This window comes from Phycodurus eques, chromosome 16 (genome assembly GCF_024500275.1).
Source record: "Phycodurus eques isolate BA_2022a chromosome 16, UOR_Pequ_1.1, whole genome shotgun sequence".
Classification (NCBI taxonomy): Eukaryota; Metazoa; Chordata; class Actinopteri; order Syngnathiformes; family Syngnathidae; genus Phycodurus; species Phycodurus eques.
Genome location: NC_084540.1, coordinates 3271612 through 3299122, shown reverse-complemented (window position 1 = coordinate 3299122; position 27511 = coordinate 3271612). Strand labels below are relative to the sequence as shown.

Here is a 27511-nt window from a genome sequence, read left to right as displayed (position 1 = left end):
CAATTTACACGTTTGTCTCAAAAATAAATGCGCGTGCCCGCTGATCCACAAACGCACCTTCAACAATATGGGCTCCGCTCCCGTTTGCCAGCGGCAAGCCGTGCGAGAAAGACTGGCAAGGGAGGACGCGACAGTCGGACATGCTGACAGGCAGTTATTCAACAGGACAGTTGGACCTGGAGTAAAGCAACAGTCAAACGTGGAAAAAAAGCCAACCGTCAGGACAGTGAGTGGAGAAAGGCAACAGTTAGACAAGGAACGTCAGACGCGGGGGGGGGGGGGGGGGGCAAAGACGAGATCACTTGAGCAGACGCCATGTTGGCGGCACGAATAAACGATGACACAGAGAAAGACCTCCTGTCGCGCGGTCGCCCGTCTTCGCGCCGTGCGCTGTGATGGACGCGCGAGAAGGGACGAGGCCTTTCGTGTGTGCGTATGTGCGCATGTGACCTGCACGTGTGTGCGCGTGACCTGCACGTGTGTGCGTGTGTATGTGTGTGCGCGCGGTTGATCTGCATCAGTGTGTGTGTGAAGGAGGGAGGCCGCCGCCTCGCTTATATGTCACCCAGCGCCCCAGGACCAATGACTCGTCTCCGTGCCCCCACTGAGGGGGGAGGCGAGAGGGTAAGGGGGCTATGGGAGGGGGGGGGGGGGGACGCTGGTTGGGTACGACTCTTCTCACCCCCCTAACTCTCTCTCTCTTTCCCTGAGTCACACACACAGCCGCATGCGCGCTCGCCCCCCCCTCCTCCTCCTCCTCCTCCTTCTTCTTCTTCTTCTTCTTCTTCTTTTCTTTTCTGCCATTTTCCACCCCCCCTGCAGCACCGCGTCAACTCTCGATTCTCTATGAAACGCACGCACGCGCATGAGCTCGCAGACCCTCACGTGAGCACGCGCCACGCGAACGCACACACTCCAAACACAGCCATGCGCACCACATGCCGCACTTCCCATCGTCTTTGTTGTTCCGCTGCAGTCCTGTAGGTGGCAGTAATGAGCATTAAAGGGTCAGGTGCACATTTTGATTTGTTTCGTGGCAGCTCCATCTGCCGGGCCCCACGTGGACCCCAATGCAAGTAGACTGTAACGGCAAAAGTGAAAATAAATGGTTTGAGCTGCACCTTTATCGCGGTCTGGCGGTCTCGCTGCACCACCTGGTGATGATGCGAGCAGACCACAGCGGGACAACAGGAAATAGGTTTTTCATTCGCATCTTGAACTGGATTGGTGGGTCACTGCCCCACTTCGGCGAAATGAGAGCGGACTGCTGTCATGGCGAAAATTGTTAATGAATTCCTTGATACTTACCTTTATGTGGAGCTCATGGGTCACTGCCACTCTTTCCCCCAATGCAAGCGGACTGTAACAGGCCAAAACCTTCCACGGAATTTGTTTTTGGAGTAACTCACTAAATCCGTTTGAGAATGTTGTTGCCATCGTACGTGTACTTGCCGGGCGCGCACCTGACCCTGCGGGCTGTTATGCTCCTTCGCCGTCGAATCGGCAAATTCCCTAATCTGGTTGGCCTAATCCCGTTAGACTCGTGTGGATTACGCCTCCAATTTCTGTGCACATCCACGAATCCACGTGACATCCAGGCTTTCGCCAAAAGGCTAATGCTACGCCGCACGCTAACCTCATTATGCAAGTGTGTCAACACAACAAGACAGTGAGTGAATTTTACCGAGCGGCAACATTAGCAAGTTCTTTTTTGTCACGTAGGCAGGGTCGCTTGTTGCTAGGCAGAATTCATCGGGCTCAATCAGAAATGCCCCATAGGGCTGCTTTTTAATGAACCTTTTAATCCCGGCATGGTCGCTCGTTGCCAGGCAGAATTCAGGGGTCTGAAACAGAAATGCCTCAAAGACTAGATTCAATTGTCTATAGGTGTGAATGGTTGTGTTTACGTGACCTTTGGTTGATTGGCGATCGGTCCAGGGTGGACCGACTTCTCTTTCCAAGTCAGGTGGAATAGACTCCAGTTACCCTAACCCGAAGGAGGACTTAATTGTTCATTGGTGTGAATACAAGTGGTTTTTTTTTTGCCTATTTGTGCCCTGCGATTGACAGGCGACCAATTCACGGTGGAACCCACTTCTCTTGCAAAAGACTCCGGATTCCTGCGAGCCTAATGAGGATTTAATTGCCCATAGGTGTGAAAATGAATATGAATAGTGGTTTGTCTATATGTTGCCTGAGGTTAAGTGGCGACCAGTCTAGGGTCACGCCGACTTCTCTAACCAAGAGACAGCCAGGATAGGCTGCAGTTATGTGGACAAGAGCTACGAAAAAAGGGATTGATGAATATTGTGGAATAGTTGCTTGTATATACAGTATTTGCCCTGCTATTGACTAGTGACTCATCCAGGGTGGACCCCACTTCTCTCACCAAAAGTCAGCTGGGATAGACACCAAACCCTAAATTGTCCATCGGTATGAATACGAGTAGCCGTTTGTCTACATGGGCGTTGCGATCGAGTGGCGAACCCCACTTCTCTCACCAAAAGTCAGGCAGGATAGGCCGCAGTTACAAGTTATGAGGACAAGAGAAAATGGATGAGCGGATATTGAGAAATTGTTGCCAAATGAAAACTAACCAGGGCATCCGTTAGATTGGAGACAAGTTCAGTTTGTCCCTCTTACTGCATTTAACTTCAACACGCGCGATTGGCCAGTGGGGGTGATGGAAATCTCAATTCTCCCACATGATTGGAGTCTAAGTGATTTCTCATGTTGCGCCTGCTCGATCGCTCGCTCGGCCGGCCGGCGTGCGGAAGAGGGGGCCGGCGGGCGTCGTCTGCAGGTCAAGGTTGGCGTCGGGAGCCTTTGACGGCCCTTGTGAAGGGCGGGCGTCATCGTGCCCCACCCGCACCTCCCTCCATCGATCCCTCGTTCTAGCGTAACCTTGGAGATGGCGTCCGATCCTCTTCTTCTTCTTCTTCTTCGTGTCTTTTAGTGTAGTGTGTCAATTATCCTCACTCATCCTCTTTGTGTGTCCGCTGGAAGGACGGGGGGGGGGGGGGGGGGGGGGGCGTGCAGGGAGGATGGTCGTTGAGAGATGAGTTATCGATTAGACAGCAGGATGACAACAGGATGCCACTCGGACGGATGGACGGACGGATGAGCGAGGGGTGGGGGGGGCGAGAGAGAGACTAAAAGCTGATGTTGCGTGACACGCAAGCTTGCAGAATGCAACACACACGTGCTGCAAGTGTTGACACAAGTGTACCAGACACTTTATTATTTGTTTGGGAGTGACTGTTTGTTTCCGAGCCGGGATCGGGAACGCATCAAAAGGAGCGCTCCTCTGCCCACTTTTCTTTTCACCCACAGCATTCCCGAGCAGGACGACAAATGCGGAACGTCCACCGTCCTCTCACGTTTCTCTCAATGGTACGCTCGGAGAATGTGAGGAAATCGATTGCCGTGTGAGGCGCGTCGCCGGTCTCCATGGCGACCGCATCCCTCCTCCTCCCTGGCCGGCTGCAGCATTACGCCATCGAAAGAAGACGGAAGGATGGAAGCTCGTCGTACACGCGTGGATGCACCTGACTCACTGTGCTGAGCAGAAAATCATATTTTTCTTTTTGATTAAATATTAATAATATTTAATATCTCATAATATTGCACTCGTTTTCTCTCGAAAATAAAACTTTAAACTTTGATTTTTTTTTCCCCTGAAAAAATACAACTGCTCTTGAAACAAAACTTTTTTTTTCCAGAGAAAATCTACTTTTTCAAGAAAAATGATTCTGCTAAAATAATTTGGACATGCTGAAAAGGAGAAACAAATCATTTTACTTTGAGACTACAGTTGGAATTTTGTGATTTGTTTTAGTTCATATTAGTCTGTTTTTTTTTTTTAATTTTATCTTGATTGTTTTTCCCCCACACGAATTAATTGCATTTAGAATTTGTTTTAATTTCCTCTCATAATATTATGCACCTTTTTCCCCTAAAGAAATACACCTTAGACTTCAAAAAAAAAATCTGATGTTCTTGAAAAAAAAAAATCTACTTTTTGAAAGTGAATGATGTATTTCAAGAACAATCACTATTCTTACAAAAATTGTGACATGCAGAAGTAGCGGTGGAAAAAAAAATCATGACTTTTTTTTTTCTCCCAAAAATCTAATTGTTGTCAAAAAAAATCTACTTTTTGGAGAAATACAGTAATACATTTTAAAAATACTATTATTGAAAAAAATTGGGACGCAATTAAAAGGCAGAAAAAATAACATTACTATGGGAATGAAGTTGGATTTTATTGAGAAAAAAAATATTTAATCTCATAATATTACACTCCTTCAAAAAATATTCAATTTTAATCCTGAAGGTTTTTTAAAAAAAAATACAACTTTCTTTGAAAAAAAATTATTTTGATAAATTATATATTTCAGAAAAATTGAAAACTGTTTTTCAAGAAATCTTTTTTTTTAAAATAAGTCTAATTTCTTGCCACTATTCTTGTAACGTACTGTCTTATTCTGGAAAACCTTACATTGGTTTTTGAAAATCTACTTTATAATGAAACAAAATCATCTATTAAATAAAAAAAGTTTAAATCTACTTCATTCTTTAAATATTTTTTTTCAAGAATAAATTAAATTTAAAAGAAAATTCCTTGTCACTTTATTCTTGTAACAATACAACTTTTTTCAGAAAAAGTACAAATACACATTTTTCCTTGAAATACAAAATAAAAACATTAGAACTTTATTCTCGAAAAACATTTTTTTTGTTTGTTTTAATTCTTGGATTTTTTTTTATTATTATTATTTTTTTTTTTACTTTATTCTCCAGAAAATATCACTAAGTATACTCGCAACAATTGTGTCATTGTGAAATTTACAAAAAGTCAGAATCTTACAATTATTAGGGTGTATTATTATTATTATTTTTTTCCCAAGGAAATACATTGTGCTCTCAGGTCAAAGGGATATTCTTTACCACAAATCAAGTTGTATTTTTATTGTAAAAGTAAATTAGTATTTTTCCAAGAATAAAGTCAGATGTCTCGGGGGAGATAAAATACATATATTAGATTATTTCCCCCGATCAAATAGGAGGATTAAGGTTGCTTTTGTCAATGAAAAGTTTTTGAGAAAAATGTCCTTGATTGATTAGATTTTTTTTCTTTCGTACAAGGTGGTATTATTTTTTTTTTTAAGTGCTTGGCGAAGGATGTCGGCTGCAGAGCGAGCGGGAAGCGAAGTCGAGTGTTAACGAGGAGTAAATGCGAGAAGCTCGAGGGTTTAATGGCAATCGAGCAGCATTAGTATTGTTCACACGGGCCCACGCTGCCCGCGCCCACTGCCTCCCATCCCTCCATCCCTCCCTCCCTCCGTCCTCTTGCGGCCATCGCTCGCTGCAGCGTTGCCCTGGCGACGGAGGGACGCGGCACTACTTCCGTCCTTCGCCGTGACTACGAGCCACGGATAGAAGGAGACGAGAAGGAAGTAGGGAGGGAGGAAGGATGGAAGGATGCCGGAGAGAAAACAAACAAATGTGCAAAGCTTCCGTGAAGGACACTTGACATGTTAATCAGCAGCAGGCTCCTATGGATTGACCTGCCGCATTGCCATGGCAACCATCTCACTTGTTTACCCCCGTTAATCCCCCCCCACCCCCCCGACGCCACCTCCCTGCCCGGCTGGATCTCACCTTGCCGCCAACCTGCCGCAAAGATCCGCCGCCGCTCTCTCGCTTTCGTTTTATCGGCAGGCAGCATTTCCATGGAAACATCCAGAAACCATGGCAACTGTTTGAATCGAGCCAAAGGCTCTCGCGCAAGTGCGACACTCCGCTGAGGCAGACGCGTGACAACAGCAACATGGACGCACCTGTTATGCTCGGGACAACCCTTGAAAAAAAAGAAAATAATCGTCATACTATGAGTGCAAAGAAAAGAAGAGAAAAATACTTGAGTTTTGCAAAACTATGCTCTTTTTCTTTTTTTTTAATTCCTTTAAAATGAACAACTTCTCTTTACTTTTCTTTTCAGAAATTTTCCTTTTTTTTCGGTGGAATTTTTTTTTTAAATGGACTTTTCTTCTCCGAAAAAGATTTTTTGCTCCAAAAAAAAGTGTGAGTTTTCCCCCCAAAATCTTTTTTATGCATACTCCTAATTTTTTCCCCTAAAATGGGGATTTTTGTGCTTTCGAAAATATTGCATTCTCAAAGAAATATTTATTTTAAAAAAATGATGCTTATAAAATGGTCTATTGTTTTCAAACAAAAACATTTTTATCCAAAAATGTAGATTTTTCTCTCTTAAAAAAATCGTTTCACACCCCCAAATTACCTACACTATCAATTAGATTTCCCCAAAAAAGCTTTCAAAAAATGCAACTTAATTCTCATGAGAATGAAATTTTACTTTCCCCCAAAAAATTCTCAAAAGAAAAAACACATTTATCCGAATTATCTTTTATTTTTTTAAAAACAAAGCCATTTTATGTCACTTATTCTATTGTGATTCCAAAAAAACTAACTTTTCTTTAAAAAGCACTTTTTTCTTAATAAATGACGATGCTTTTTCAAAAGAACAACTTTGTTGCCTTTAGCAAATTAGTTATTGAAAAGGTTACTTTTCTTTTCTCTAAAAATATTTGTTTCTAATTTTATACATTTTCTAAAAATGAATAAATAAAGCTACTTTGGGCTTTTACATTCTTATTTTCTAAAGGACATTTCATTGTAAAAAAAAAAAAATAATCAAATGCACATTTTCCCTCAAAAATATTTAAAGTGAAATGACTTTTCCAAAAATAAAATTCTAAAAGAAAAATTACTTTTTCTTAAAAAAAAGAAATTCCAAGAAAAAGATTTTCCGAAAAAAACCCACTTAAAAATGCAACTTGCTACTTTATTCTTGTATGATTAGAACCTGTTTCTCTCAAAAATGTACTTTTAAAAAATGACTTGTTTTCTCATAAAACTACCATTTTTATTCCATTACGAGTATTTTTTTCTCAAAACATTTTCAAGAATTCAAAAAAAAAAAAAAAACATACGTTACTCTTACGTTATTTTCAAAACGATACAACTTTACTCTTCTAAATGTATACAAAAAAATGTTCCCTAAAAAAAAAATGTATTTAAAAAGTTTTCTTTTGTGAGATTCTGATTTTTCTTTTTTCCTCAGAAGACTGGAGCTGACTCCTTAAAAAAATAAAAAAAAAATAAAAAAAAATAAAAAATACAGCTTCATTCTTGGAAAATAAGCACTTTATTTCCATCGTGGTTGCGAGTTTGAAAATGTGTCAGCGCTCATCCTTTCCCCTGACTCGTCTTTCAAGTCCAAATGTAAATATTGGGCCCGACTTGTTTGCGCAGCTGCTCATGTGAAATCAGCCCAATTGTTTTTAATGAAAACACCTGAAGCCGTTTTCACCTTCTCGCCGTCGGGTGAACACAAGAAAATTAAATCAATCAATCCATACAAAAATACAAACCCGGCCAACAAAAGCAAAACAAAGCTTGGCCTAATAATCCAGCTAATAATAGCAATCCCATTATTGAACAGAACGCAGACGAAATGTGTTTGTGTGTGTGTCATTTTGTATCTATGTGAATGTCTACAGAAATGTGTATATGAGTATATGCGTGTGCGTGTGTTTGTCTATGGAAGACAAACTATAGCAGTGTGAGCGTGTGTGTGTGTCTACGACTATAGAGTCAATGTGTGAGTGAGCGTGCGCGTGTGTGTCTACGCGTGTCTCTTTTATTTATGTGAATGTGTGTGCGTGTTCACTTGTCGATAAAAGTGTATATATTTGAACATAGGAGTTCGGCGTGTGCGCACGTGTGCGGTCGTGCGTGCATGCGAATGTCTACGGAAGTGTGCGTGTATAAATTGTGTGCGTGCTTGTGTGTCCGTGTACTATAAATGTGTGTAGATACTGCGAGTGCAATGTTGTGTGACTATAGATTGTCATTTTTGCGTGCGCGAGTGCATGCGTGTATGCAATAATGTGAATTTGTGTCCAACTTGTCGAACGTGTGCATCCAAATAACAGTTTGAATACTGTGAGTGCATGTGTGTGTATGTTAATGTTTGTGTGTGCCGATAGTCTGATGGTGTGAGTGCGTGTAAGTGTAGATCATTGCGATTTTGTGTTTATAAATGCGTGTGTTGAAAGTTGCTGTCAGTCTCGAGTGATGTCGGTGTTTGCGTGTGTGCATAGAAATGCGGTCGCCGAGCAACCATGCTTCAGTGACTGGCGTGCGTGCGTGTGTGTGTGTGTGTGCGTGTGTGTTCTCCTCTAGCCCCACACGGTGTGTAAGTGCATGTGTGTGCTTGCGCTTTCATCCTAGGAAGACGCCCCCCGCTGGCTTGCAGGGGAAAAGAAAAAAAACATTGCAGCGGCTCTGTGCTGCACTGCCGCCATTCAACATTTTGTGCCGATGTCATTTGAACACCCTGATAAGATGTCGCACGTAAGTACGACATAAGGTAGAGTATGTTCTTTGATGTTTTATATATGACCAAATAATTTTTTTGGGGTTCATTTGAATATTAAAAAAAGAAAAGTTTGTTAAAATTCTTTTTTTTTTTTTCCCCCCCCCAAAATGTCAATAATTCTATTTAATGTAAATAAGTGAGTTTTTACAGGCCCATTTCCCCCCAAAGTTACCGAAAATTATTTTTCAAAGATTCGGTAGCTTAATTTTAATTTTTATTATTTGTATTAAACGATTTCAAATGTTTATTAAAATATTTTTCAAGGTTAAGTATTTATAATTATATTTTTGTTATACCTATCAAAATTGTTATCGTGTCTTTAAAAATAAAATTCAGTTGAATTTGAATTAGGTTTTTACTTTAAAACCTGAGAAATCCGGCCTTGGCGATCCAATCAGAGGCTACAGAGGCTGGCTCTAGGGACGTGGAGGTCCGTCTCCGGCGGGGAAAGAGCCGAAACCGGTATACGAGGTCGAGAAATTCTGACCAGACGTTGTCGGGCTCACCTCCGCACACAGCTCGGGCTCTGGTCTTGAGAGGGGTTGGACTCTCTTCCACTCTGGAGTTGCCCATGTTGAGAGGCATGCTTGGAGTCCTTGGAGGGGCTGCTGGAGAGCGCCCCTGCTGGGGACTCCCTCGTTCGCGAGGACTTCAACGCTCACGTGGGCAATGACAGTGACACGCGGAAGGGCGTGATTGGGCAGAACTACCCCCCTGACTAGTGTTTTGTTACTGTTTGTGCTCGTCACAGACTGTCCATAACAAACACCATGTTTAAACATAAGGGTGTCCAACTTGGCGCCAGGAGACCCTTGGCCACTGTTCGATGATTGACTTTGTGGTCGTGTCATCGTTCTTGCGGCCGCATGTCTTGGACACTTGGGTGAAGAGAGGGGCAGAGCTGTCAACTGATCACCGGCTGGTGGTGTGTTGGCTCCGGTCGTGGGTGAAGATGCCAGTCGGACCTGGCAGACCCCAACGTGTTGCGGGTCTGCTGGGAATGTCTGGTCGTGTCCCCTGTCAGAGGGAGTTTCAACTCCCATCTCCGCCTCCGTTGTTGAGGCACAGAACAAGCCGCCCGACCAGAGCTGTGGCTGTGCAGAGGCGGGTGCCTGTCGGGGAGGCGATCCCCGAACCCGGTGGTTGACACCAGCGGTAAGCGATGCCGTCAAGCTGCAGAAGCCTTTTTGGCCAGTGGGAATCTGGAGGTAGCTGATGGATACCGGCTGGCCAAGCGAAATGCAGCTTTGGTGGTCGCTGAGGCAAAAACCCGGGAACGGGAGGAGTTCGCTGAGGCCGTGGAGAAAGCTACGGCTACGGGAAAATTCGAGTGCACCGTCAACTCTGTGCATAGTGGGGATGATGTGCTGCTGTCCTGAACTCATGACGTGAGTCGGTGGGCTCATTTCCAGTGAGGGTTGGACTCGGCCAAGGCTGCCCTTTGTTACCGATTCTGTTCGTTATACCTTTATGGACAGAATTTCTCGGCGCAGTCGAGATCCCGACGGGGTCTGGTTTGGTGGCCTCAGCATTGCGTCTCTGCTTTTCACAGAAGTTGTTCTGATGGCTTCATCAAACTGTGATCTTCTACTCTCGCTGGAGCAGTGCCAAGTAGTACAAGAACCCTGTTGATTTTGACCCTGATGATCCTACATAATCTTGTTCGTATAGCTCGTGCGGTCACGTCTGCGAGGGTTTTGCCGTCCTCCCTATAGGCTGCGTCGTGTATGTTTTGCGGCCCGCCAGAATTAGCGCTAATTGCTTTGCTCAGTGGTGACGTGAGAAAAAGAGAGAGAACGAGCGAGAGCAAGCTAATTAGGCCGCTGTGGTCGGTGTGCCTTAATGAGCCTCTCGTGTTCCGTGCTAATGAGACCCCGATACCCGGTGTTTGCACGAATGGGTCAACACTCAACAGTGTGTGTGTGTGTGTGTGTGTGTGTGTGTGCGTGTATAGCAGCGCTGTATTAGCTTATACTGTAACAAGCCCAAAGGTGGGAAGCAATTCAGTGAAAATATAGTGCTACCTCGATTTAAGAGTGGCCTGACTTACGAGTTATTCCCAGATTTTTTTTTTCCGTCTCGAGCAAACATTTTGAGATCGGAGCACGACATCGTGGCAGCTCACTTCACAACAGGCATAAGAAAAACTAGCATCAATGTCGCGGTGATATAACCCTTTAAACAAATATTCGAACACGGACAATAGCGACACATGCATACAGCGCATACAATAATATTCACATGCATATATTCTTGATCCTCTGCGAAAAACGACTATTACTGCATCTTACTGAGCAGTTGTGATCGCCTTCTTCGTGTATATTTAATTATTTACATTCAATTCATGTTATTAGTATATCTTTTTATGCAACACAATACTGTGGAGTTAAATTTTCCGTATTGAAAAGATTACATTTCCGTTGGTATTTTTTTTTTTAGGCCGCTGGAACAGATTAATGCCATTTGCATTCATTTCAATGGGAAAAGATGATTTGAGATACGTGTTTGGCGTTACAAATGAAGTCACGGAACAAATCAAACTCGTAAATCAAGGCACCACTGTCGTTTGTTGCTGTATTTCAGTAGATTTGACAGGTATCTGTACTTTACGTGACTATTTATTTCACAGACTTTTTGACTCTTACTCCATACATTTGAAAACATATCGGCAGTTTCGACACCTTATTTTCTCGAAATAAGCTTATGTTTTTCCACCTCCGCAGATGATGACACGTGACGGGAAATGCAAGCGGCATCGAAAGTGACGTCAGAAAGAAAGAGACGGACAGACGACAGCAGCAGCTGTACTTGAAGGATTTTATACTTGAACAAAGATGTGAAACTAACAGTTGATGGCATCTTAAATCATTTTTTTTCTCAGCAGGTCATCCATTCAGGTCTGTCCTCATTTCTTTTCCTCCTCGGCTTTCTCCCTGACCACTGTGGGGGGGGGGGACAGGATGATGACGTGTTGATGTGTGATGACGTCACGGACCGAAACTCAAGCCCATAATAATAATGCTCAAGATATTATTGGTGTTATTATAAGAAAGAGCCATACGACTGACGCAATCGTTGCCAAACTAGAGTGCAGTTTAAAACATAACACTTTATTAAAGTAAAAAAAGATTTTTTTTTTATTTGATAAAAAAAAAAAACTTCTTTCATACATAAAATGCTTTGTGAAATTATAAACATTAAAAACGTTTTTTTTCACAGCTGAAAAAAAACTTAAAATAAAAATACTTAAATTAAAAAAAAAAACTATAATAAAACACTGTTATTACATAAAAAAAATTGAATTTAAAAATAATCCAAACAAAAAAAGAAATTTTAAGATGGTCACTTATGAATCCACTTGCTGGTTTGTGTCCCGCCTTCCTACATTGGTTGGCTTTTGAGTCACTGCTGATCGAGATGCTTAAACCTCCTCATGTAAAGACTGACAAAAGATTCAGTGCTGAATTGAACTCGATGAAATGTTTTGTCCTACCTCGAACCTCCAGCTTGCACTCCACCTCGTCCTCTCCAAGCGCGTTGACGGCCTTGCAGGAGTAGCGTCCGCCGTCGTACAGGCTGGGTTTGCGGATGTTCAGCGTCAGCACGCCCTGGTTGTTCTGCATCAGGAACTTGGGGTCCTCGCCAATGATCATCTTGTTCTTCATCCAAACGATCTTCGGCTACAGCGGGAAGAGAAGAGCTCAAGATTGAAGCTAACGCTAACTTGGCGTAAAAGTGGCAGTACCTTCGGGTAGCCGCGGACGGCACAGCTGATGGCCGTGGTGTAGCCCGCCACCACACTCCGGTCCACCAGGGGCGCTGTGAACTTGGGGGACGCGCTCTGGTCCTTCTCTTTGAAGGGCGGAGGCTTGCATTCCAAACCTGGAGGACCGATCAGGCAGTGGTGCAAATACTTCCTCGGTGTACTTAAGTAGATTTTTCAGGTATCTGTACTATACTTGGCGGCACGGTGGGCGACTGGTTAGCACGTCTGCCTCACAGTTCTGAGGACCCGGGTTCAAATCCGGCCTCACCTGTGTGGAGTCTGCATGTTCTCGCCGTGCATGCGCGGGTTTTCTCCGGGTTCTCCGGTTTACTCCCACATTCCAAAAACATACTTAAGTACAGTGAGCAAGTACTTTTTTTTCCTCACCTCAGCAGTCAGGTATATTTAGCATTTTAATCTTTAACATTTTAGCACGGCGTGTCGCTTACCCGTCTTGCAGACGAGCGCCGTGTTGGTGCTGATGCCAGGCTTCTCGCTCGGGCCGCAGACGTTCTCACTGAAGACTCGGAAGGAGTACTCGTTGCCCATGACCAGGTCGGACACGGTGCAGTTGGGCCGCCGGTTGTGCTCGTACACGGTGAACCAATCCTGCCGTGATTGGAGACGGACGGATGAGCTGAGGGATCATCACCTTCACACTCGTAAATCAGTTGTAAAAATGTACTAAGCGTGTTAGGGCAGGCTGAAGTCCCTGTAAAGTGAAAATAAATGTCTTGTAAGGTCATCACACCGCAGAGGCCCTGCCAAATTTGAACAATTAAAGAACAAACCAAAAAAATGCCAATTACATCAAATCAGGCATCAAAATGATGAAAAATCGAGACATTTTCTCAGCTCTCAGATGCTGTGGGTGTGCGCTTGAAACCGCACTCTACTCATCTGTCAACTACCAATCAAACACCTGGAAAAATTGGAGGTTATCTCGTCTAGTTTCTTTCTTAAGCTGACACATAACTACCGGTACATGCTTGGCCTAAAAAATATACCCACTTAAAGCATATACATTTTGTCGGACGATATATATTTTTCCAAAAACTATCACGACAAACGACAGTATCGTTGATGTTTTTTTATGCCACTGATATAATGATAGTAGAGCTCATAACTCATGTCCATCCTTCAAAAGAACAATTCGCTTTTCATTCCAATTCGAAGAAATTGTAATGTATGATTCAAGATTTGTGCTACTTTTTTTGCAGCCGTGCTTGAAACGCTGCTTCGTCAACATGTTCAATGGCTACATCGCTTACAAATAATAGTGAGTAACGCTATACCGCATACACATTTGTATTTGCCTGGTTGGGCAAAGGGTTCCGTCATTGCAAGCTGACGTGAAACAAGAGATGTCCTGTGTTTTTTGTTTCCGGCTGAAGACATTTGGTGGGATATATATGTATATGCGGTTTTGAGTTAGGCTTAGGGGAAGGGTTGGATGAGTTGGGGTTAAGGTTACAGTTTGGCTTTGGTTTAGTCGGGTTTGAGATTAGGGATATGGTTGTGGATTAGGGAGATGGTTGAGGTTAGGGTTGGGTTGAGGCTTTAGGTTAATGGTTTGAGTTAGGGTTAGGAAGATTAGGGCAGAGTTACCGTTTGGGTTCAGGTTACGGGGTTCAGGTAAAGATGAAGGGTAGGCTGCTGTTGCCCACCTTGACCTTTGGGTTATTGTCGGGAGTTATTGTAAAAAAAAAACAACAAAAAAACAACAAAAAAAGATTGATGGATCCAGTCGGAGATGGCCGACCTTGGTCTTCATGTCGGCCTTCTGAATCGTATAGCCAATGATCTCCGCGTTGCCGTCGTCTTTGGGTGGCTTCCACTCCAGCGAGGCGTTGAAGCCCCAAACGTCGGTGACGCGCACCTCCACGGGGGGCCCCGGCTTTTCTACATCAAGAAACATGACAGAAATGTTCTTTTTGGAAGATGATTTGAGAGCGGGGGCTGGTGGGGGTTCATCTTCTCATTAGCTCAACCTTCTCAAGCGTCAAGTATGAACCTAATCCCGGTCTCCATACAAATAATCCTATGGCGTAATCCCTTTGACCTGTGAAGAGATGAGGAATGAGCTGGCGGTCAGGATTAAACCACCGCTTTGATGACTTTGGGAAGTTGGGAATGAGGAGTTGTGATCACACGAAGAGATTTGTGCGCATCCCCGCCACATTGCGGGCACATGCGATGAACCTGCGACTCACCAACGACCTGGATGCGGATGTCAGCGCGGTCCTCCATATTCTCGATCTGCACGGCCAGCGTGTACGTGCCCGAGTGGACCCTCTCGACCGAGCGGATGAAGAGGATAGTGTCCACCTCGCTGGTACGTGTACCCACGCTCCGGTCCTCCAGGGGAACGCCGTCCTTGTACCAGGCGGCAACCGGGCGAGGTTTACCCTGGAAGGATCCAAGATAAAGACAACAGACAGTTTTTCTTTTTTTTTTGGTTTACCTTTTCAATCTACCTTTTATTTTGTATTTCTTGCGATGTAATAGTTTTCAAGCATAAAGCCAAAGGCTCCGCCCCGGCTGAACCCCGCGCCCAAGACTCCTGAGTGCATTTAGCACATTCACACACAAAAAAAAAAAAGAATAAGAAAAAGATGGGAATCAAATATTAAAATGAGCAAGTCAGCAGTTCTAAATCTGCCAGTCGTTACTTCACCGCCACTTGACCTACTTCGTGCCAACGCACTGACATTTTTTTTAGGATATTTCTGGCTTCTTCACTCTGCTTTTAAATCACAGCTGCATGTTTTTGGTGAGTCAACAATAACACAACAGGAGATTACTAGAAAAGCTACCTTTCCCGAGCTCAAACTGTAACCCTACTTCTCATGCCTGGCTCAGACTACAAGAATTTACCCCTTGTTAATGGCCTCATTTGCTATCGCAAATGATTTTTCAGATAGGGCGGGACATATTTTGCCAGGAACGAAGAATTCCCTTGTAGTGTGGCATGATCTCAAAATGATTCGGCCCTACGAGAAACCCAACGATGCCGAAATGAAACGTTCAGCACGATTGATCTGTTTGGGAGGCGGTCGGGTGGGCGACTGGTTAGCACATCCGCCTCACAGTTCTGAGGACCCGAGTTGAAATCCGGCCTTCCTATGTGGAGTCGGCATGTTCTTCCCATGCCTGCGTGGATTTTCTCCAGGTACTGCGGTTTCCTCCCACATTCCAAAAACGTGCATGGTAGGTTAATTGATGACTAAAATTGTCTTGTCAGCGTGAATGTGAGTGTGAATGGTTGTTAATATGTGCCGTACGACTGGCTTGGCGACCGAGACCAGAACTCACAGAGACCAAGACTTCTGGGAGTCGAGATTGAGTCAAGACCGAGACAAGCCGAGACCGTGAGACAAGACCATTAAAAAAAGACATTTTCAAAACCATGACAAGGTTGGGGGGTTGCCTCAGTCACAACACCACAAAGGTTGCAGTCGTTACAGGGGTGAAGAATAGATGACCAGTACTGGTCTCAATGGAAAATCCTGAGTCCGGCCAGTACGAGCCCGAGACAAGGACCAAGACTTTTGGGAGTCGAGTCAGAGACCAGAGCAAGATCTTCAAAATGTGGTCTTGACACCGGTCTTGAGACCAGGACCTGTCTCGAGTGTTACATCACTACCAAACCTTCCACTCCGGAGGACCTAGTGACAACGCCACATGTTTTTTTCTTCTTTTGTTCTTTTTTTTTTCAACACAAAACACTGCCACAATCAAAACTAGCGCCTCTTCCTCAATGACTGTTGTTGTTGCCGCTATGGCAACGGCCGCATCTGGCAGCATTGATACATTTTCATTCCCCCCGCGGTCGATTTGCAAGTGATCTGACCGAGACACGGCAGGATTTTATGGCAGTAGTCTGACATAGTGCCATCACGTGAGACGAAAGTGGATCTAGGCATAACCCTCAGCACTGTCCTAAGTAGGTGTAAATCCAAAATCAGGCTGACCTGGAAGGGGATGACCAAGTTGACCTTCTCTCCAACAACCTTAATCAGTCTGGTTCTCAGCTGGCGTGGTAAGCGGATCTTGGGGTGTTCTGCAGAACAATGTAGATAATATAGAAGCTCATTGTTGACAGCTTCCCTCAAGATCGGTCTTGACCGCGACTTCGCTTGTCTGACCCATGATCTCTCTGATGGTGACGCCCTGACAGAGCGTGGCTGGGGGGCTGCGCCCGGCAATGTTGATGGCCACCACCCGGAACAGCATCTTCTCCCCCACCGGCAGATCTTTCACCCGGTACTGGTTTTTCTCCACTGGCTTCTTGTTGGCCGGCACCCACTCGTCACCTGAAGATGACTTACAGGCTATTTAGCTCATTTAGCTTTTTTCAAACCTGAGCAACACATTGTAACTAAAATAACAACATTGCAAATCGTCTTCCCTTTTTTTGATTGCAAACATTTTTCTCACCAATCCCCATTTCAAAATAAACTGAATTAACAACTTTCTCCTGGCTTCAAATATAGTTATTCATGGGTTTGTGTGTGTGTGTGTGTGTGTGTGTATATGTAATAACATGAGGCAATTGTACATTTACTGTATATGTGTTCGCGCTCATGACGGCCCTCGGAGGGAAACCATAACTACGATGTGGCCCGCAGCAAAAAACTGAGTTTGACACCCCTGGGTTAGTTGCTCGCTAACATTGTTGTCTTTGGAGCTGCACTTTCTTTAAAAAAAAAAAAAAAAATGTTCCCATGAATGCGTTCAGGGTCAAGCACGCCCCAACGTCCGTCCAACTTACTTCCTTCTTTGCAGTACTCAACGATGTAACCGTCAATGCCGCCTGGTCCCACTTTCTCCGGAGGAAGCCACCGGAGAGCACAGGTGGAATCTGTCACGTCCTCCACCAAGAGACGAATGGGCTCGCTGGTGGGGGCTGGCGAGAGACAAAAGCCATGTGAATATGTCGTGGAAACACATTTCCCATGGTTGCACTGCTTCCAGGAAGTGTATGCAGCTGTTCGATATTTCGTCCAATTAGATTTCAGCCTCTACGTGTTGCCATGTCAGTCTCATCTGCCGAGGGCATTCAGAATCAGTATTGCTGGCTGATTCAACCTAAACTTAATTAGCGATTGGATTGTTTCTTGTTTCTGCCATCGAGAGCCCTTTCTCAGTCTTGTTTTGCTGTTTAGAAGTTTGAGGTGTCACAAAAGCGAAAAACAAGTCACTGTTTCTTTTCACAAAAAGCGTTTGCTCTGCTGTTGGTCAAAAACTGCTGTTTTTGGTGAAATCTACCGATGTTCCACAGCTGATTACGAACGAACGGAAAAAGCTAGAAACGGACTTTTTTATTCCGGTGAAAGAAGAGCGTCTACTCTTTCTTCTGGTAGGTGGCTATATTGTTACAGAATGCGATATTCCGTGGGTCCTGAAAGATCAGATAAAATGCATTAAAATAGCGGGCAATAAATATGGGGAACTGAGCTTTGAAAAACAGCTGGCAGTGAATGTGTTAATGTTATCAAACAATTCTGAACCGCTCCAGATCCAGACGATGAACGTGGCACACCTGAATGCTATTGTATTGTGTGTTGTTTGTTTCTTTGTCTGTTTTTTTAATCGTATTGATGGCTTCTATAATTGTGACGTGATAGTTTTGGTATTAAGAGGCGGATTAAGTGCCCGCTGAAGGCCCATATATCAAATGCGAGGCCCTCCACTGCGTAAATGTGACATGAACACGTAAACATTTGAGTGTCTGTGCACCGATTGGCATGAAGGGCTTGGAGTTGACACTGGGCTGCGAGATCCCAACGCCATTGACGGCAAACACTCTCATCTCGTAAAGGACGCCCTCGATCATCTTCTTGGCTTCGTACGTGGTGGACTCGTACACGTCAAAATTGAGTTTGGTCCACCTGGATGAGCCGATCTTCTTCCTCTCCATCAGGTAACCTGGAGCCATGAGGCCAGAGATGTCACTACGCAATCCAATGTTAGATGGAAAATCAGTTTTGGTGGCTGGGGGAAACGGGTAGGGTCACCTTTAACGGGAACGCCGCCATCGAACGCGGGAGGGTCCCATGTGATGGTGGCGCAGTTCTCGCCCACCGATGTGCACTTGACATTCTCGGGAGGGTCGGGCACATCTAGCGTGCCAAGGAACAGCACAAGGACAAGGACAAGAGGAAGAAGAAGGCGAAATCATGTTATGTGTAAACAGAGAAACATATTGTTGGGTTTGCATCATTTTATCCAACTCACTGAAACATATCCTAACCCTTACTCTGAACATAACCCTAACTAATAACCCAATGCTAACCATACTCTAACCCTTAACACCAAACCTAAGCCTACCTAGCCTAAACTCTAACCTTCACACAACTACTACCATAACACTAATGCCCACCCTAACCAACCCTTCTTGCATTAACCATAACCCAACCCTGACCTAACCATACCTTAACCCAATGAATGGTTCTCAACTGTCAACCGCATTTTCCAATTGTTGCAAAGTCACAACCGACTTTCATCGAAGTTAAGAGCAAGAAAGAATGTTTTTTGTTTTTGTTTAAAAATAGCCTCTTAAAAACATATCTGCAGTATATTATATTTATTTTCAAATTAGTTTGCTCTCCACCAAAGGCATATTGCTTGCCATGATGTCCGGCAGCCAAGGGCTGCGCTGCACTGTATTTGTCGACAGATTCAAGTAGCGGCTAGAGAAGTAACATTCCTTCTCACTTTCCCACTATGGTCCGTGCGGGAACTTAGAACGCCTTTGTTTTGTACTGAAAAAAAAAAACATGTCATTTTATACGAGCTGTCTGCGACCCACCCAAAATGGGTCCGCGACCCACTTTTAGGTCCCGACACACCAGTTGAGAATCACCGTCCTAACCCTTAAAAAACAAATCTAACTCTATGGTCCCGAAAACCAAATTTAACCCTAACCATAGCCTACTGTTAACCCAATAATGACTGAACCCCTAAAAACCAAACACCCTACCTTCTCTAACCAAGCGTAGTGGTATCATAGCATACCCTATCCTTATACTGCCCCTAATAGCGCCGTAACCCAAACTAAAAAAACGCTCATGCCCAACTAACCCACGACCTTGACGAAGAGCTCAGCCTTGTCCTCTCCAGCGGGGTTGGTGACAGTGAGCGAGTAGAAGCCTTCGTCCTCCTTCTCCGCCCCCTGGATGACGAAGCTGCTCAGGGTCTTCCTGGTCTCCACGCGGACCCTCCCTTCCGCCTCGCTCACTGTCTACGCCGCAGTCCATAAAACACGCCGTGATGCGAACTCGGCACTGAAATCACGAGACGACAACCACCGCCTCGCTCACCTTGTTGCCCTTCATCCAGCACACGACGGGTGGGGGATCCCCCGAGATCTCCACGTCGAAGCGGAGTTTGTTCCCGGCCACCACCGTTATGGTGTTGTTGCTCCCTGTGCCGCTCGTGTCCAGGTGGATCTTGGGAGGGTCTGTCACGTCACATGTATTAATGTGGTCGTATCTGATGAATACTACTAGAATAATACAATAATTACTGCTTGATAATAAACCATGATTTATGACTGAATATTACGAAAATAATCCAGTAATTACTCATGAATAATCATGTAATAAGGAATTACTACTGAATAGAAATGTTATCATAATTATCTGAACCCTGTGAATAATCCAGTAATTACTACCGAATACTCACGTAATGATCCATGAATTATGATTGAATATGAATCCAGTATTTATGTATTTAAAAAAAAAATAAAACTATCGATTAAAAACCCAGTAATACTTTTTTAGTTCTTGTGTCATGATCAAGTTATTACTACTGAACAGTCGTGTAATGATCCGTATATTTTTTTACTGAATACCACTAAAAACCATATTGAATCAAGAATACCTACCCCATTATAATTGGTTGGTACCCATCTAATGAACCCGTAATTAGTATTGAAACGCCTTGTAAACTATGATTTATGACTGAATGACACTAAAATAATTCAGTATTTACTCAAGAATACTATCATCATTATCCAGAAATGATTACTTAATAGTACTGGAACATTTCAGTTCATACTGCTCGATACCTGTGTGATAATCTAGTAATTACTAATGAATATTTTAACGATGGAATACTAACAAAATAATTTAGTATTTACTCATTAATACTAGCATAAAAATGAAGTTAGCTGTAATACTGCTTAAAACTCGTGTCCTAAAACTAATTATAATAAAATATTCAAGTAATAATTATTCCCAACTCATGATTACTTCTACAAACTTTAGTAGCTACTAAAAAAAAAAATAGGAAGGAAATCATGGTAATCAACGGCCTACTCATCAACATTACTGAAACAATTTGGTTACTAAGGTTAAATAGTGTGTAATAATAGTAATAATGATTCACGATTAACGATTACGATTAATAATCGTAATAATAATAATTGAATCATAAAGTGCTAAGTACGAGGGACTCACCTTGTCTGGGAACGTAGTCAATCTTGATTTCTGCAAGAAAAGAACACGAGTCAGCTCACATTTGCGAAATATAATACTTAAAATGATACTTTACCGGCTCACCCAGGAAGTTGAGCTTGGCCGATAGGGAGAGCGCGTAGCCGTCGGGCACGAAGGTATAATCTCCCACGTCAGAGGGCTTCACGTCGCTGATCGTCAGTTTGTGTGTCCTGGAGACATCGCACGGTTACCATGGACACCACAGTCTTTGCTTGAGCGGCAATTAAGCAACAGAGAGGAGACGTTTCTTTTCCCCGGCAACAAAATCACCCCAAATGGTTTTCACCTTGCGTGACCGCTGTCGCCTTAGCATGTCTGTGATGGAGGGATTACGCAGAGAAGCCGACGACCCTGGGGGCGTTTGTCTGCAAGTATGTGTGTGTGTGTGTGTGTGTGTGTGTTAAAATGGCTCCACTTTTGCTGATTACTCCCTATCTGAAAAATGGGTCAAACACTAAGAGAAACATTTGGTATTGATCGTATGATGTCTCGAGTACAACAGCAGAGTGGACAAAGTGACTATCTTCACCGTCCAGTGTGACCAGTCTGATTTAGATACCTTCCAGTGGGACTCAGATGCCTTGCAGTCCATCATTGATATCTTCAGGAGCGACGGTGATACCGATCAGAGTCACTCCGATATCTTCGAGTGTGATAAGTGCGACTCAGATATTTTCCAGGGCGACTCCAAGACCTTACAGCGCGACTAATACAACTGATTCGTTGTACGACTCCATTGTAAAAATTGTAAAAAAAAAAAAAAAACAAATAAAAAAAAAAAATCATCTTTAATAACAATACAGATTAGCTGGTTCCGTCATGTAACAAATCACCTGAATGAAAACACACGTGATTGCTGCTTTGCGTGCGTCCGGTGACCTCACCGCTAGTAGTGACTGAACTACTGTTATATAACGCTATTGCTAGCATTAACACATACTGTACCTAGAGGCACGTACGTATGTAGGCAGCAGTGAGTGACGGGCTGTACTGACTCCGTTGTGTGTAATCACTTGAGTGACACTCGAGTGAGCGAAACTAGGAGCTCGACGGACGTGAAACCAGGAGCTCGACGGATGGCTCGCTGCGGAAACTCACGGAGCCGGGGCGAGGAGGCGACTCTGACTGTGACTGAAATACCTTCCAATGTGTGTCATCTTGATGCGCTCGCCGGGCTGCACCTCTACGCCGCCCTTGAACCACTTGCCCGTCACCTTCTCGTCAGACACCTCGCACTTGAACACTGCCTGCTCGCTGGCCTTCACCGTCAGGTCCGCAATGCTCTGCAGGACCTGCAGCTCCTTATCTGCACACAAGAGAAATGCAGCACATATTAGTTGTTAGCCTAGCAGTTAGCAGCTGTTTCCAGTCCGAAGACTACAAACCTTCTGTTTGTTTCGCCAGAGTTTGGCTATTTTGAGGCAACATTGAAGGAAAATTCCAGAGATTTAGCTGCATTGCAGGGAAGATGAAGACGCAGATGGGACCCTGGCGTCACTTGCGGACATGTAGAGCAAATTACCCTGACGAATGACGCCAGGATAGGCGGACTCCCAGATAAATTGAGCAGTATTAATTATGGCCGGAACTAATTGATGAGCTTCCACGCTTGTGCGAATGGTAAACATCAACATGTAGCGACAGCTAACCTAATTGAAATACCTGTCAGCAAACGTCCCGCCGATGCTGACGGCCAATTAGTTCGTGGCTCAGCTCCCATTAGCTTTCATTTTGGTTTCACGCGCTATTTGATGCGTTATCCTCGTTTAAGATTGAGAACAGCGTGACGCTGTCAGCTAGATTCACAAATCTGCGGCAAGGCAGAGGTGGGAGTGAGTCCCCTATGTGCAAGTTAGAAATAACTCTCGTGCCTTAAACTTCTGGTTTCAAGCAAGTCCCAAGTGACTCTGAATGTGCGTCGCTTTAAGCGGCGGAGCCTGGCCTGTTGAGTGAGGTCAGAGTCAGAGAATGAGAGTGAAGAGTTGGCTGACTGGTAAATGGCCAACCCACTGGACTCGAGTCAAGTCGAGTCAAATAACACGAGGAGCCAAGCGGTACCTTCTACTTCCAGCTCGGCCTTGGACTCTCCGCCGTTGGTCAAGGCAAAGTAGGTGCCGATGTCCTCCTTGGTGGCATCATTTATGATCAAAATGTGCTTCTTGCCGTCCTTCTTGAATCTGTACTTTGAAGCTGCGCTCTCTTTGGTCAACTCCTCCCCGTCTTTCATCCTGAAGACCAAACGCGCACTCGTTCAGGACCCTCGAGATGCGGTGATCATTCACAAAAAGGAACGGTCTCGCTCACCATTTCACGTGCGCGCCTTCCTCGGAGACCTCCACCTCGAACTCCACTTTCTCACCCACCACCGTGTGGACGTCATCTAGAAGCTTGGTGATGGTCACCGGAGGCTCTGAACGACCAAAGGGGAAAAAAAGTCAAACATATACAAAGCCTCACATTTCACACACCGATTCGCACACACATTCATTCGCCAATGGGTGGCTGCTGCCATACAAGGCGCTGACAGGCCCACTGGGAGCAAAGTAGGGTTCAGTGTCTTGCCCAAGCACACAAGCATCAAAATAGGAAATTCCTAATATGTACATATTTTGAATAGCACATATGAGTTGTTCGCTACTTCAAGACGCCTTCAAAGGACGCCTCCAAATGATGAGACGTTCATTCATTTGTGCTGCCCAAGCATGACGCGACACCATAAATATATTCAATATTTATAGTAGAGTATATTAAAAAAAAAAACGTCTTATTTTATTTGGAGTAATTGTATTATTTATAGTTATTATAATTGTGGAGTATTTATTGTCATTTTATGTTGAGTTATAGTATTTATTGAAATTGTATTTAATTGTATTTGTATTTTTCTGTATTATTATGATGATATAATTTATTGAAATATATAATATTATTCATAATAATAAAAAGAAGAAGAACAACGACAACAATAATAGCGACAAGAGCAAGAAGAAGAAGAAGAAGAAGAAAAATGTACAATTTTCTTTGTAACTGTATCATTATAGTATGGACTTTTAATCGTATTGTTATATTTTACTGATGTGATTTATTCTATTGTGTTTATTTTAATTGTATTATATTTTATTGAAATTGTATTTATACCTTGATTTTTAGAAATGTTCTTAACATTCACAGTAGTTAAATCTTTTAGTTTTGATGTGGTTACTGTAATGTTATTTGTATTCATTTATTGTATTTATTTTTCATTGTCTGCTATGTATTGTATTACCTTATTTATTGTGTTTATTGTAAATTTATGTTGCATTATTCTCTATTTATTTCAGTTGTATTTTTATGTTGATTTTATTTGATAAATTATTTTAATAATTCTTTACAGTACTTTGTATTAAATTTTATACATAAATCATATTTACTTTAGTATATTATTGTATTTGTCATTTTATGTTAATTATTTTATCATTTTATTTTGATTTTTCACTGTAGTCATTGCTTATGTACTGTTTTCTTTTTGAAATTCTTATTTTAGAAACAAAAATTCATTCAGTTTATTGAATTTAATATATTGTATATTTGCGATGTGCTTTACATTTCCCAGCACATTTTGTACACAGCTTTCCGGAAACGATATCACGTTCCCCTGCACAGTTAGCACGTTGATCACCGTAATCCTTTTGATGCTTTTCATATGACTAGCATGCCTGCTTCGTCTTGTGTGCCGTGCGGGGACTACTGAACGGCGAATATTCCCTTTTGGAGGAATAAATGATTTTCCGTGCAGATGACTTTACGATGACGCGGCATCAAGACAAACAGGTGAGTCAGCTACCTTTGACAAAGACCTCGGTGAAACACTTGTCGTCGCCCACCACACACTCGTAGGCCGCATCGTCCGACAGGTTGCACTTGTTGATGGTGAGCGTGCGCCGATTGCCCACGCTCTCAAACACGTACCTGCCAGACAAACCGTTTGTCGAATTTATGAATTGTATTTGTATTCATTTAATTTCCAAATGAGTTGTATTTTTTTCACAGCAAATGCATTGCATTCTATATATTTTTTTTAAATACTTTTATTGGAATACTTAATTATTATTAGTATTATTATTATTAATAATATTAATAATAATAATAATATTATTCATTTTCCGTACCGCTTATCCTCACTAGGGTCGTGGGCGTACTGGAGCCTTTTTTTTTTTTTTTTTTTTAACTTCCGTAACCTTTTCAAAAAATCTTCATCATTGTTCGATATTGTGCACTTCCTATACTTTATCATATATTTACGTACCGGCCATAATTTCTAATAACGTATCAGTTTAATAGAATCATCTTTCCTTTTAATTTAGACTTTTTTCCTTAACGTCTTTGCTGATTGGCTGCGAGCGATCACGATTCTGCTGTTACCGATATGCAAGTATAACCATCGTCATCGTCATCATCATCATCATCATCAATATGGATCATGTGCTCACTTGGCCGAGGGTTTGATCTCGTGACCATTTTTGAGCCACTTGATGGGGGCGTCGGGGTCGGCCACCTCCACGCTCAGCTGGATCCGTCGGCCCTTGTCCACAGAGTAGGCCGGCTCCGGCTTCTTTAGGAAGGCTGCGGGCAGACACGCAACAACCTCCGGTCAGTCCGTGCCCCGCCAGGGTCCCATGGCGGCCCCCCACCCCCCCCACCCGCCCCTCCCCTCGTCTCACCGTCGCTCTTCTTAGGCTCCACCGTCTTCATCTTCTTGAGCCTCTTAAGCATGCCGCGCAGGTCGGTGATGCCGTACTCGAAGGCGATCTTCTCATAGTCGCACGGCTTGGCCGCCTTCAGGATGTCCCACACATCCACCTCCTCCTGGGGGGCCCGCTGCTGCTTCTTCTCCCTGAGGAGTGGGATCCGTGGTGGGCATCGATTCGGCAGCGGGGTGGGGGGGAAATGCGGATGTGCTGGCTGTACCTTTTTTTGAGCAGGGCACTGAAGTCTAGATCGCCAGCATCCTCTCCTGCATCACCACTGTGGGAGAAGAACATTCATGACGAACTTCTCCTCCACCGCTTGCCCGCCTTGCGAGGCCGTTTGCGCTACTTGCAAAAATACAAAGGTGTCTGAATCCAAACATTTTCTTTGCGCTTTTTCTGGCTTCGTCATTGTTTTGGACTCAACTTTCGTCATCACTGATTGACCGCGTCACGCACAACCTACTTGCGCCACTCGCAAAACTAGAAAGGTGTCCGAATCCACATTTTTCTGAGCAATTTTCTTGTTTTTAGTGTTGAATTACTTTCAACCGTGTTCACTTTCTGTTTTGGATTCAAGTCTCTTCCTCACCACTTGTCAACCTCGCATACACCTACGTGTGCCACTCGCGACGCTTGAATGCTGTCTGGATGCGCATCCGCACTAAACATCTTTTACTGTTTCGTTTAGCGCTTAATTTTCGTGCTCACTGCTTGACCGCCTTGCAAACACCAACTTGCCCCGCTTGTAAAGCAATAAAGATGTCCCAAAAAAACTGCTTTAGTTCCCTTCCTCTTCGCTGCTCTCGCTCTCTTTTTTTTATTTTCATCTCTTTAAACTACACTTGTTTTGCCCCAGTGCTCACCGAACTCAGAAACCCACTCATTCCACTTGCGAAGCGGCTACGAGAAAACCATTTGACTTGTTTTGTTAAACAGTGTTTGTTTTACCACCGTACTGGTCTCAGAAGACCAAAAATCAATGGTGATATAAATTCTCAGCCTCTCTTGTGCCTCCACGGATGAGTGCTCCCTTCAAGGATAACACGCTCGCTTGATGGTGGTGGTATAATCCCGGAAGGAGCGCTAACCCTCCCCGGAGAGGGATAATAACCTCGTGGACGGGACGTGCCGACTCTGTGGTCGACTAAGCACGAAAACGTCATTACGGCGGCCTACTGTACTCGAAGGCCTCTGCAGGGAGACTCAGATAACCTTCGTGCGAGGAGGGCACAGCGGGCTGTTGAGTAAGCGAAGGATGTCAAGCAATTAAAACTATTTCATCAACTTATTAGGCACATTATTGGACACCACGGTGATATTTTGGGCATTGTGCTTACTAATCCATGTACTTTTTTGAAGCCTGTGGCACTGTACGGACTCTTGGATGACTCTCATGTCTGGATCTGCACTCTCATGGAAGCTTTGGATGTTTTTGGCTTTTCTTTTGTGTTTTTGTGACATATATTCCAAAAAAAAAGAAGCAACCTCAACAAAGTCTTTTTTTTTTTTGTGTGTGTGCAGATTTCTTCAAAAACAAAACCTGAAACATCACAAACCCATAAGTAGTCAGACCCTTTGCTGTGACACTCAAATATTTCACTCGGTTGCTGTCCATTTCTTCTGATCATCCTTGAGATGGTTCTACACCTTCATCGGAGTCCAGCTGTGTTTGATTATACTGATTGGACTTGATGTGGAAAGCCACACCAATATCTAGACCTCACAGCTCACAGTGCATGTCAGCGCAAATGAGAATCATGAGGTCAAAGGAACTGCCAGAAGAGCGCAGAGACAGAATTGTGCCAAAGCACAGATCTGGCCAAGGTTACAAAAACATTTCTGCTGCACTTAAGGTTCCTAAGAGCAAAGTGGCCTCCGTCATCCTTAAATGGAAGACGTTTGGGACGACCAGAACCCTTCCTATAGCTGCCCGTCCTGCCAAACTGAGAAGAGCCTTGGTGAGAGAGCTAAAGAAGAACCCAAAGATCACTGTGGCTGAGCTCCGGAGATGCAGTCGTGAGATGTGAGAAAGTTCTAGAAAGGCGAC

At 43.8% G+C, this 27511-nt stretch overlaps 1 protein-coding gene across 2 annotated transcripts in view; it reads right to left on the bottom strand.

The window, feature by feature from the left end:
- Positions 1–11288: 11288 nt before the first annotated feature.
- The window catches only part of mybpc2a (myosin binding protein Ca), a 29788-nt gene continuing 13565 nt past the window's right edge, over positions 11289–27511 (bottom strand). Inside the window, exons 9-30 of one of the 2 annotated variants that reach the window (XM_061700893.1) lie at positions 25682–25738; positions 25435–25607; positions 25204–25336; positions 24558–24682; positions 23042–23147; positions 22796–22965; positions 21878–22043; positions 20801–20907; positions 20699–20728; positions 19559–19698; positions 19320–19479; positions 18254–18358; positions 17976–18164; positions 17008–17142; positions 16382–16549; positions 16208–16296; positions 14447–14642; positions 13996–14135; positions 12683–12842; positions 12213–12349; positions 11961–12147; positions 11289–11407 (exon numbers count right to left, since the gene is read on the bottom strand). In XM_061700893.1, the coding sequence (XP_061556877.1) occupies positions 11373–11407; positions 11961–12147; positions 12213–12349; positions 12683–12842; positions 13996–14135; positions 14447–14642; positions 16208–16296; positions 16382–16549; positions 17008–17142; positions 17976–18164; positions 18254–18358; positions 19320–19479; positions 19559–19698; positions 20699–20728; positions 20801–20907; positions 21878–22043; positions 22796–22965; positions 23042–23147; positions 24558–24682; positions 25204–25336; positions 25435–25607; positions 25682–25738 (2908 nt within the window). In that variant the 3' untranslated portion in view covers positions 11289–11372. Of the gene's footprint in view, positions 11408–11960; positions 12148–12212; positions 12350–12682; positions 12843–13841; positions 13907–13995; positions 14136–14446; positions 14643–16207; positions 16297–16381; positions 16550–17007; positions 17143–17975; positions 18165–18253; positions 18359–19319; positions 19480–19558; positions 19699–20698; positions 20729–20800; positions 20908–21877; positions 22044–22795; positions 22966–23041; positions 23148–24557; positions 24683–25203; positions 25337–25434; positions 25608–25681; positions 25739–27511 lie in introns of those variants that run through there. The other variant, XM_061700894.1, reaches the window with a different exon arrangement.